The 11866-nt window shown below is 35.2% G+C and overlaps 2 protein-coding genes across 4 annotated transcripts; one reads left to right on the forward strand and one right to left on the reverse strand.

The window, feature by feature from the left end:
• LOC18612504 lies at positions 33-4160 on the forward strand. Its single transcript, XM_018122634.1, has 6 exons — positions 33-586; positions 1282-1427; positions 2303-2471; positions 3244-3342; positions 3445-3527; positions 3643-4160. Exons 1-6 carry the CDS (start codon positions 218-220, stop codon positions 3773-3775), a joined length of 999 nt encoding a protein of 332 aa, XP_017978123.1. The 5' UTR covers positions 33-217; the 3' UTR covers positions 3776-4160.
• LOC18612505 (long chain acyl-CoA synthetase 8) lies at positions 4689-11486 on the reverse strand. 3 transcript variants are annotated; one of them, XM_018122611.1, is made up of 14 exons: positions 11296-11415; positions 11012-11077; positions 10861-10908; positions 9353-9963; positions 9170-9250; positions 8700-8972; positions 8164-8295; positions 7917-8090; positions 7569-7798; positions 6475-6592; positions 6075-6206; positions 5841-5975; positions 5555-5761; positions 4725-5127 (listed from the first exon to the last, which is right to left on the reverse strand). In XM_018122611.1, the coding sequence occupies exons 4-14, from the start codon at positions 9902-9904 to the stop codon at positions 4963-4965; spliced, it is 2199 nt and encodes a 732-aa protein (XP_017978100.1). In that variant the 5' UTR covers positions 9905-9963; positions 10861-10908; positions 11012-11077; positions 11296-11415; the 3' UTR covers positions 4725-4962. The 3 variants fall into 3 exon arrangements, with proteins under 3 accessions (XP_007049394.2, XP_017978100.1, XP_017978104.1); XM_007049332.2 differs by lacking the exons at positions 10861-10908; positions 11012-11077 and having other exon boundaries at positions 4689-5127; positions 11296-11486; XM_018122615.1 differs by lacking the exons at positions 10861-10908; positions 11012-11077 and having other exon boundaries at positions 9353-9952.

Here is an 11866-nt window from a genome sequence, read left to right on the forward strand (position 1 = left end):
CTATAGTGTAAAGCGCAACGTTTTTGATCCACTTGTCTTTTTTCAAGCCGCACCTGACTGCAAGCAGGCAGCAATTTCCTTCTTGCTCATGCTTTATACCTTCGGATTTGGAAATATCTAAGCTCACTTTTTTAAGGCTCGTAAGAAAGAACGAATCCTCCTTCAGTTTTATGTAAAATCCTCAAAAACAGAAAAAAAAAATTCTTGTCTTTTCAAAATGTTGGCAAGCACCAATCTCATCTGTTGCAACTTCGCCCACTTGCCTCAAGACTCAACAAAGCTCAAAACTTCAATCCAAGCTAGAAACCTTAGCCAACAAAGTCTTCTACTTCTCAAAAGAACCTCAGTATTCCTTAAACCCCACAGTCGTCAGGCCTTAACTTTTCCATTTCATAGAAAGGGTGTTCTTCAAATATGTCGAAGTACCTTAAACACCCAGAATTCAGAGGAAGAAACAAGTCAGGATAAAGGGTCTTCAGTTGATAATGGTAAAGAAGGAAGGGATTGGACAACCTCGATTTTGCTTTTTGTGTTGTATGGTGCTCTTATGTACTATGTTTTCAATCTCACACCTGACCAGACCCCGGTATTTTCTAATCCAACTTTGCTTTGGTTTTTTTAATTTTCTTTTTCTGTAAATGCCTTGTTGGTTTTTTTTTTTTTTGTTGGTTAGTTTGATTTGAAATTAAGATGGAATTTGCTATTGTAGCTTTTATTGCCCATGATAGCTTACGTTTTCTTGGATGCTTTAGTATTCTATTTATGTACTGCTTTTCTCTTTCCTGCTGTGATTATTTTTTCGTAAATGTTTTCTTAACTGAAATATTAGAGCTAAAGTTTGGTTTATTCTGTAATATCGACAAGAGAGTTTACAGGCACTACCGGTATATAATATCCGATTAGGCCAATCTCTATTTCTCTATGCTGGAGTTTGTTCAATATGATTTTGTACTCTTCTTTGCGTTAACACACACATGCACACGAAAATAAATGACAACTTATTATAACTACAGTCTTCAATGCCAAGTTTCTTTAAAAGTACACATTGCTTTTCAGATTGGAGGTTGTTAGTGCTTATTATAACTTATTATTACATGTATTTCATGAGAGTAAACTATATATTTAAAGGAGAAGGTATGCATCATAAGGATATGATGATGTGATATCGTTCATATTCTCCCAATTATGCTGAATGCAATGAGTTTACAGAATTAGAAATTCTTAAAGTAATCAATTTATCATCTCAATTTAATGCTTACATGGACTATGAACTCTTTGCAGTCAAGAGACATGTATTTTTTTAAAAAGCTCCTGAATTTGAAGGGAGATGATGGCTTTAGGATGAATGAGGTTCTTGTCTCCCTATGGTATATTATGGGATTGTGGCCTTTGTTGTATAGCATGCTACTGCTTCCAACAGGCAGAAGGTATCTTCCACTTCTCTTACTAAGTTCTTTATACTATTTTCTGAACCTCTGATCCTCGTTATGTACTCCTTCCCCACCCCCGCCTCCACCCCCTCTCTCTCTCTTCATATGAAAGGCAAAGATTATTGAAATGGATGATAATCAATTTTACCTTCTTGCAAGCACCTAAGCATTTGGCTTATTGGTTGGTACATGATTTCCCTGCTTTAAGAGCAAGGTTTGAATCCCCTTCCCCAATTTCAAAAATAAAAAGAAAAAAAAATTTACCTTCTTGCAACAGCCATGAGGAAATTGGTAGGAAGATTTCGATTTAGTTTTGTTGGGTATGTCTTCTCTGCAGCAATGATCAGGACTCAGGACAAAGGGAAATTGCAAGCTGCTGTAGAAACCCTCTAATGATTAGTACTAGAATTTCAATAAGACCAACTTACTGGGTTCTTGTAGCTTTGACTCAAGAAACTATAAGTAAGCCAATGCTTCTAGGAATCTTTGAAGTTTTAAATATTTTGATTGTGATTAATAGAAATCTGATAAGACTAGAAGTCTATCTGTAATGGATGACTGCATGACCCCATAGCATCTATGACATTCATATTATGGTGCTTGTAATGAGGGGAAATGTTCAGTTGCCACAGGAACCTTCTAAAAGTTCCTCTTAAAGTAGAGCAGCCTAATGCACAAGGCCCCCACATTGTGGGTCTGCAAATGTCAGATGTACATGGCCTTGCCCCTTTTTTCCCCAAAGAGGCTTACTGAGACTTGAATCCATGACCTTTAGGTCACAATGGAGCAATCTTATGATTTGTCAAACTCAACTCTTTAGTTAGAGTTAATTAATTCAATCATTCTAATTTAAGTTATTATTATATCTGCAGCTCAAGAAACAGCATTCCCGCCTGGCCATTTCTAGTACTTTCATGCTTTGGTGGTGCATATGCTCTTTTACCCTATTTTGTTCTATGGAGCCCACCACCACCACCTGTTGAAGAAAATGAGCTCAAAAAATGGCCTTTGAATTTTCTAGAATCAAAATTAACTGCTGGGGTAAGTATTTCTATTTCTCCTTCTGCACAACCTTTTCTTATTTCCCTTTGTTCAAACTTCTTTAAACTGCTGAACACTGACAAGAGGATAATGTTATTTATAAGACTGACATGACCACATCAATATTGATTTCAAACTGAAACTATAATGTATAACCAAGTGGCTCGTTTCTTTAAAATATTCCAGTGAATCCTAATATCTTGTAGGCATGTATGAAACCTTTTATTCTCTAATCAGTATTTATTTCCAAACTTAAACTTTATGTACTGCATCAGCCATATAGAGGATTTTTGGTACTATTTCAAATATATCTTTGTAATTGATATGCCTTAGCATCTTATTAGTTCCTTGGATGGAAGCATAGCTCGACATTATTCAGTCTGTATCGGATTCAGTAAAAATCCAACTGGTGAAAGGTTTAACCTAGTAGTCTGTTTTCTGCTAATTGTACCATCACCATCAAGCTGATTAGTCAGTTATCAATTGATGACTGCTTTTGGGAAGAGTCAATATCATTTGAGGGTTAAAAGCAGAGAACCCTAAGGAACCCACAGGCCCCAAGCTTTTGGTTTCTTTTTGGTCTCTCCACCTTTACTTTTTTTTTTTCATAAAACAGAATACTAATCCACTATCCAAATTCATTCTAGTGGAATAAAGCAAGCTCTTTGTCATCCTTGAACACCTTTTCCTTTCATTGATAGTAGAAAATTTTGTGTGTTCCTGATAATTTTGTTTAATGCAAAATTTGAAAATTAACTTCATTATACATCAGATTTCACTTGGTGCAGGAATAGGTTTAATCATTTATGCTGGTTTAGCAAATGCTGATGTTTGGAGAGAGTTTTGCCAGTACTTCAGGGAAAGCAAATTTGTAAGATTGTCAATCTCTGAATACTCATCATTGTTAGTTTGTTGTTATAATCTCATGGAGCTTAAAGTATATTTATGTTGGGAGTCAAATCTCTATTTGCAGATTCACATCACAAGCCTTGATTTTGGTGTACTATCTGCCTTTGCTCCTTTTTGGGTTTATAATGATATGACTGCCCGTAAATGGTAAGACAATAGTGAGACTACTAAGCTCTTGCTTGAATGTAACCTTCAAAACCTCTATAAGAAGAGTTTATGAGGCGCGACATATTTGTTATGGTAATTCTTTTCGTATTTGCAGGTATGACAAAGGTTTTTGGCTTCTTCCCTTATCATTGGTGCCATTCTTAGGACCTGCTTTATATCTTGTCTTACGGCCATCACTATCAGAATTGCCTGTTACAGTCAGCCCCACTTCATCTGAGCAGAAGTAGAATTTCAGCGTTTTTCTTCCATTGAATATACACTGACCACAGGAAGGGGAAAGCTCACAGTGAAGATTGAATCAGATCATGAATACTAGCTTCTTGCTGAGAGATGTAATCATGGAAGAGAGTTTATTCCCCTTGCAGATGCATCAGAAAATCATCACCACATAAAGCTTCCCACCCATTCTTTTACTTCCAGCAGTGAGATTTAGCTCATGTATGGTGTACTGATGTTTTGACTTTTGAGGAGGAATTTTGGTTTTTTTATTTCTTCTTTGCTTCAGGCAAGCTATAAGAACTTGTTTGATTTGCTATGAAGCAACCTAACAACTGAATTCTGATGAATTCATTATGAAGATGGTCGTATGAAGATGGGTGCAATCCGAAGGTATATACGGAAAAAAAATTAAAAGCGCTAATATCTAAACTCATAAGATGTCTTGATGTTTGCTCAGTCCCATTGTCTTATAATGAAGAAACAGATGAATAGATAAACCATTACGTGATCAATTGCCTGCTCTAAGTATGCATCAATCAGTCAAATTCTTTTAACTTCAGTCTGAACTTCATCTTGGTTTTCTTTTGGACGATAAAGATTTAGACATGATTGTTTTTCCCTACACCCTACTTAACTTTATGTTTTATCTTTCTTTCTTTCTTTCTTTTTTTTTTTTGCTTTTTATTTTTTGCAAATTCTAGTGTTTTTAAGACCATCCATCCATTTGCAGCTTGTCATGGAACCAGGGTATTCATTTTTAAGTAATTCGAGAGAAACAAATATAACACACACATTCTTGCCAAAGACAGCTTACCTCTGAGACAATCTGCATCAATAAAAGAGTTTTAGTAAAGTTCCTGTTATTGATGCTTTCTTTTTTACTAAAGCATAACAAAAACATATCGCATTGACATCAACCAATCAAAACGAAAAATATAAGCATTACAACCACAATCATGGCCATGAAAACCCTCGGTGGGTGGACAAGGATTTAGTATTAATGTATTAAACTCTCTGCCGACTAGGTAGATTTTCTTTTGACACCCAGGTCTACATAGATATCGACTACAATAATTTATACCAACTCAATAGAAATCTTCTTTTGTAGGAAAATACAGAAGCTTAAAGAGTAGCAGGCTACAGATTTCACAAAAAAAAGAGCATATCATGGTGAAATATAATTTATCATTATGTTTTACTCGTACAACTTTTGAAGTTCGTCTTTGAACTTGGCCTTCAACTGTTCCCTCTTTATTTTGAGAGCAGCAGTAACTAATCCAGACTCAGGTGTCCATGGATCTGACAGCAATTTAATCTTTGCAGGTATTTCAAACTTGTCCAGTTTTGCATCCTTTCCCACCTGCAATTGCAAAATTCTCTTGGGTTACCATTCCAACTTATTTCCCTTTTCCCACAAGTCCAATAATAGCAATGCCAGCGGGATATACTCGACCATATGTGAAATATTTATTAACCTTTTACATGCTTTAGAGAGGAAAAACAAAGAAATCCTCCTCAGAAGATGCATGCTAACTCAAATAGGCTTATAAGTTGGAGAACAGAGCATCAAATAAGCAAAAAATTAATGCCAACAACTTATACCATGGATGACACAAGGACGATTGATTGCACATGTGCAGCAATGTCACAAAGTTGACGAGAGATCATCCATCGTAGATTGGGATGTTTATGTATAATGATGATAACTTCTAAATGTGTTTTCTGCATTTGAAACTTATCTAAGTTGTTCTGAGAAAGTTACAGTATTTAAATAAAAATAAACAAACCTTTGAAAGCGACCGTTGCACCTCGCCAACAGTTTCAGGTTTACCACACAGCTCCGGAAAATCTTTGTACTTAATGCCAGCTTCTAGAGCCCACTTCTCAAGAACCGGGCGTGATGGAACAATTAAAGCTACACAATAATTGTGAAACGGATCTGCGTATACCATCATATTGTCAACAAAGTTACTTAAGATCAGTGCTGCCTCAACCTGCAATGAGCATTTCAATGGAATGAGCATCCCACCCAGCCTTAAGAAATAAGTATTGGACAAAGTTTTTTATAAATACCTTCCCAAGAGATATATACTCTCCATGTTGAAGTTTGACAATATCCTTTTTCCTATCAATAATCTCAAGGCATCCATCAGGATGAAATTGTCCAATGTCTCCAGTGTAAAACCAGCGCATGCCCCTCTCATCAACCTGCAGGCAAACAAAAGTTCATATTCGTTGGTGCTCAGACTATGAGACCTCGTTGCAAAACTGCTTTCACATTAGAAATTGAATGCAAGCATTCATTACCTTGTACACCTCATTAGTTTTTCCAGGATTGTTGAAATAGCCAGTGGTTACACTAAATCCCCCAACAACAACCTCTCCTCGAGGCATCGGTTTGTCAGATGTTGTATACCCACCTTCTTCCCAAGAGACAAGCTGCAAAATTAATCCAATTCTTCAAGATTTCAGATGATTCACCTTAAATAATTACCAGCATGAGTTCCTAACAATATCAGGTCTCCTTCAGTCGATTTGAAAATACTGAAATAATCTGTCATTATTGTTCACTAAAATTTCTCCCAAGCGCCCAAGGGTATAAGCCACAAGCTGAAATGTGCTGGCAGCAATAAAATATTTTATAACTTTTCTTCAGAAAGCAAACACAGCTGTTTCAAAACTAACTTGATTATTTTATGTGGCATACCTTGATGTAACAACATGGAAGAGGTGGCCCAACTCGGCCTACATTTGTGTCATCCCACTCAGAAAAAGCAGCCCCAGCACATGTTTCTGTCAAGCCATATCCTTGACCAATGGGAGCCCTAATGAAGAAAATTGGACATGGAAAATGAATTTAACTGAGAAAACTAATCACGAGATTATTTAACCAATTTGCAAGATATGCAGAAAAGATTGATCTAGGTTAGAACTGAGGTTGAACTTCCTAGAGTGCTTCAATCTTCGTCTTGCCCTATTGATTCGAGTCTTTCTTAGAAATACCGATTTCAAGTACTTTAACTTCAATACCAACTCATAGTCAGAGTAAAACTTGAAAGTATCTTTCATACTAATAAAATATATATTACAACATGTTTCCAGTAACTTTTGCAATACAAAAATGCTCAATGTATAACATGTCTGAAGCCACAAATATGGCAATCCACTTATACCATTAAACATATATCTTTTCACCAGGTAAACAAATGTGAAAGAAACCGATGTTTTCTTCTTTTAATTGCTAATCCAAAGCTTCATTCCTAAAGGCAAAACACATATATAGAGAAGAAAAGATATTTGTCTGGTTTGAAAAGGTAAATTGCATATAATGGTCAGAAAATAAAAAGGAAAAATAAAAGTAAATAACATCATAAAAGCATATTTCCTTGAAAATCAGAACTTTAAAACAGTATAATTCACAATTGTCTACTCTATTTTCACCAACTCATCACGAGATAAGAACTTGAGTATTGATCTGTAGGTAAACTTCCCCAACCATCTGATCATTCACTGCAAAAAATTTCTCCAAAACTTTAACTAAATAGAAAAACTCTAATATGGTCAGTAATCAGCTAGCAACAGGTGTAAAATGATATGCGGTGATCGTATGGATATATCTAAGCAACAATGTCATACTAGCCACTCTAAGAATCAACTGTTACGTGAATGTTTTCTGACTGGAAAGTCGAAACTAATACCCTTATATTTTATAAGCCAACTATTTGCCATCAATATGATACAAAGGAAGGAAACAAATTTTCATTGAACTATATTGGTATCTCAGGAAGAAAGAATCATTACCCCATGCAAATGTTGATGAAGTGTTGGGAATTCCCAGATAAAGGGGCCCCACCACAGAGCATAAATCGGATGTGCCCTCCAAGTACAGCACGTACCCTTTCAAAAACAATAACATCCCACAACCATCTCTCCAGTCCCCAAGCACCAAACCAGCTTCCTTCTATGGCTGCCAGTCGGCGATTATAAGCAATGTCAAAAAGTTTCTTTGCTAATCCTCCCTTCTCATCAACCTACATTAAATAGAACTAATTAGTAAAAAAGGCAGCTTATTAGTTACCCCATTTTCTAAAACTGAACATGGTGCAGATAAATGCTCCATGTATACAAGATTGTCAAACCAGTTCACACCTTTTTCAGAACTCCTTCTAGAACACGATCTAATATAGCTGGAACGGCTGCCATGAGAGTGGGTTTTAATACAGAAGCATCTCCCTTTGTCCCTTTCATGACTTTATTAGAAGTATCTGTTAGTGTCAAAGGTGAACCATAGCCAATTGCACAACCTGCACACAGCATCACAGACTGGAGAACACAAAAATGTTAGAATAATCTCAACAACAGTGATAGGCAATAAAAAAAATGGATATAAACTTACCTCAGCTGCCAGTTCAAAGACATGAGCTAAAGGCAAATATGCCAAGTATACATCATTCCTTCCCACTCTTGGGATCACAGTTGTAACTGCTGCAGCAGTGGCAACAATGTTGCCATGAGTTATCATGACTCCCTAACCCATGAAAGAGTACATCATGTTAGACTATAGCAACAAACAGAACTCTGGAATTGAGGAAATAGCAATCAGGGCACAAGTAGTTGCTCAGTTGCAGAGAAAGGGGGAAAGTACAATTGCTTAGTCATCAGTTCAATTAACAGCATGCAGACACATAAATTAAGTTTTGAAATTTTGAGTTCAAAAGTAGAATTTGCATTCAAATATTTCCCTTCTTATTCAAGTCGATCATGCAAAGAAATACAGCAATCTACATTCTCCTTCAGAATGTGCAACCAGTAAAGGAAGATAAATCCATGGTCCCTGCCATTCCACTGAGGCCATTGGCTAGTATTGTTCTCAATGGGCCCTAAGCTTGTGCTTATAAACAAAATACTGAACATGAAAGATAAGGAACAAACCTTTGGCAGACCTGTACTGCCGCTCGTATACATTATAACTGCCACTCCATCCTTGGAGGGTAGACTAGGAGGAATGGGAGCTCTTTTTCCAAGTTTCTCAACGTCATGAAAAGAAGAAACCTTCCAGTCATTCATACTTCCAGATAAGCCAGAAACATTTGCAGCCTCATCATCTTCAAAGTAAATGACATTCGCAATTGTTTTCAGGCTTGAGCTTATTGCAGCCAGCTTTTTTAACTGCTTGGACTCACAGATCAAGGTCGATACCTGGGTCTGTCACAATTTTAAAGCTTTGAATTAGGATGACAAGCATTAGAAAACAGGAAGACAACCAATATTATCAACAAGCATCGGAAAACAAGTGAGGAAGACAATCAATATTATTTAACCACAGAATCACAGGAATACATTCAATAAACCATTTGTTCCTTACTAATTTAGCAGAAAATCATAAGCAATAAATTTCTCACCTCATTGAGAGAGTGAATCAGGGCATCCTCGCCAAGTGAAGCATAAATAGTGACAACTGTTATATTCTGCCTAAAACATCCCTGGAAGTCCAAAAGAAAGATGCCTGTGCATCATAAATTTAATTGGAAAAAGAATGAAAATTAACCAAAAAGAAATGTTAAATTGAAGTACGATGGCAATACCTGAAAGGCAATTTGCCACTCTGCTCGAGTTTCAGAAAAAAGGGCAGCACGAGTATCAACGTTATGACCAAAATTAACAAGCCCAGATGCAAAGTTGCAAACACGATGATAAACCTGTCTATAAGTTTGCCATTCATAATCCCCTAGGTGTAGCTTCTCAAATTTCCTGCCATCACTAGCAGTAACAAAGTCCTTCTTAATTAGTTTTCTTGTTCCAATAAATCGATCTCGTGAATACTTTTTACAACATTGCTCAAAAAGAGCTGCCATTGTTGTGGCCCCTGCCCAAGGAACCTGAATCAACTCAGTCATTCGAGCATTCCGCACAGCATAACCTGCTTCACCACCCACTTCTACTGAAACTCCTCTCTTTTTCCCCTTTTTCTTTCCCATGAAAATGGTGGAAAGCAATACAGGTATTATCGTGGCAACAATAACAGCAACCACAATCCCATAAGTTCCATAGCTTTTCCCAAATGATAACAAATAATCATTGGCATCTAAACTTTCCGGCATTGGTGTATTGAAGGCTTTTCCTTCAGAATCCTCCATTCTGAATGTTTATATCGAAATCCTATAACATTCCTTTACAGGGCAGACCTGATGATGAGCTAAAATACACGGAAAAAGTTAGCAACTTGATCAACCACTCAACTTGTAATGAAATAAGTTTTGAATACAGAACTACTGCCCAAAATAAAAGGTCTTGATGTTCGTGACAACAGATTTGAAAAGAGAACTTATACTTCAATAGCTAGAATAACTTAACTAGTAAGAACACATACGCTCATCTACACTCGACAGGAATTTTAGACCCAGTTTTTTCTTTCTTTTAATTCTTCATGGCTTATAGTTTGACCATGGTTAAAAAAAAACAAAAATATGCAAGGATAAATGTATGATCAAAACAACATGCATGATGAGCTAAAATACATGGAAAAAGTTAGCAACTTGATCACCCACTCAACTTGTAACGAATTAGGTTTTAGATAAAGAACTACTGCCCAAAATAAAAGGTCTTGATATTCATGACTACAGATTTGAAAAGAGAAAAAAATCAGCTTATACTTCAATAGCCAGAATAACTTAACTAGTAAGAACACATAAAGCTCATCTACACTCAACAGGAAATTTTAGAGCCATTTTTTTCTTTCTTTTAATTCTTCATGGCTTATAGTTTGACCATGGTTAAAAAAACAAAATATATGCATGGATATATGATCAAAACAACATGCATGAAGCCATGAACACACAAACAGACATATAAGGTAAGCTCAGAGGAAAGAGATATTACAGAGCACAACAAGGCGTAATACGAGGAAGAATTGAACTTTTTTTAATTGTTTGCACTAAGAAATGGCTTATTTTCCCACTTGCAGTATATTTTCAGTCCGGAATTGACTTTTTATCATGAATGGTGAGACAATAAGAACAAAAACTGGTTAGCAAAACCCAGAAGCCAAAGAACACATCATGAAGATACGATCATGCTAATAATTGACTCTTACATAAATCAGTTGTCTTTGATCCTTGAAAGAACATGCTCAGATCAACAACTGAAATTTCATTAATAAAAAATGGGAAAAAAATAAAACACCATTACTACAAGGAGAAGAGTCAGATAAAGACAAAGACCAAGAAATTAAGAAGCAAACCAACTTGTCTCTATTCAAACTGAAGTTTGTGGTTGAGAATTGAGTTATAGCCTTGATCAACTCACCTAAGCTTTTTAATTCAGCAAAAAAATATAATTGAAACACAAACAAGCAAATCAAAACCCAGATTTGGAGATCATCAAAACTACAAAAAGAAAAAGTTGTCACCTTGCTATGTCTATCTGCAAACTAAATCAACCCCAAAACAAACAAATTGTAGCAAAACAATCTAGAAATGACACTAAAAGAGAATCGTGATGAACAAAAGAATATTGACTAGAGATTTACCTTAGTGCTTTAGAAAAGTTGCGTGAAGCATATCGGCAGTTGCGATGCCTTTTTGCTTTTGAAGGAAGAAAGGAAGGAACGAAGAGTATAAATACTGTATATAAAGAATAAAGCAAAAAAGTTGGCGAAACACAACTGGTAACCCCAAAATGCATTAAAATTGAGGAAAACTACCCGGATTTCGTCGGGGGATAATTTCGGTACTTAATGTTGACGAAATAGATAGTGAAGTAAAAATAGAATAAGATAATTATTATTTTATTTGAAATGATAAAAAAATAAAAGGAAATAATTATTTTAATTTATTATAATGTTTAGTTAGTAACAATAATTTTAAAATAAAAAATAAAAAGATAAAAATAGTTTTTATTATTTATATGATTATTTATTTTTATTAAAATTTTTAAATATTAATAATTAATTATTTATTTAAAATATTAATAATAGATAATTTAAATATTAATATTTTATTTAATTTAAATATTGTTATGATTAATTTTTATTTTATTTTATTTTATTTTTTAAATATTAATAACTAGTAATTTATTTAAAATATTAATAATTGATTATT

Source organism: Theobroma cacao, chromosome 1 (assembly GCF_000208745.1).
Source record: "Theobroma cacao cultivar B97-61/B2 chromosome 1, Criollo_cocoa_genome_V2, whole genome shotgun sequence".
Classification (NCBI taxonomy): domain Eukaryota; kingdom Viridiplantae; phylum Streptophyta; class Magnoliopsida; order Malvales; family Malvaceae; genus Theobroma; species Theobroma cacao.

Bases quoted from the DNA above. Each gene is read 5' to 3' on its own strand.
- LOC18612504 (XM_018122634.1), top strand. From the start codon at position 218: ATGTTGGCAAGCACCAATCTCATCTGTTGCAACTTCGCCCACTTGCCT. The intron at 1,428-2,302 runs GTATCTTCCACT...TTATATCTGCAG, and splicing joins CTGCTTCCAACAGGCAGAAG to CTCAAGAAACAGCATTCCCG. The intron at 2,472-3,243 runs GTAAGTATTTCT...ATTATACATCAG, and splicing joins AATCAAAATTAACTGCTGGG to ATTTCACTTGGTGCAGGAAT.
- LOC18612505 (XM_007049332.2), bottom strand. From the start codon at position 9,904: ATGGAGGATTCTGAAGGAAAAGCCTTCAATACACCAATGCCGGAAAGT. The intron at 8,973-9,169 runs GTGAGAAATTTA...AAATTGTGACAG, and splicing joins TGATTCACTCTCTCAATGAG to ACCCAGGTATCGACCTTGAT. The intron at 7,799-7,916 runs GTGTGAACTGGT...TATTTAATGTAG, and splicing joins TAGAAGGAGTTCTGAAAAAG to GTTGATGAGAAGGGAGGATT.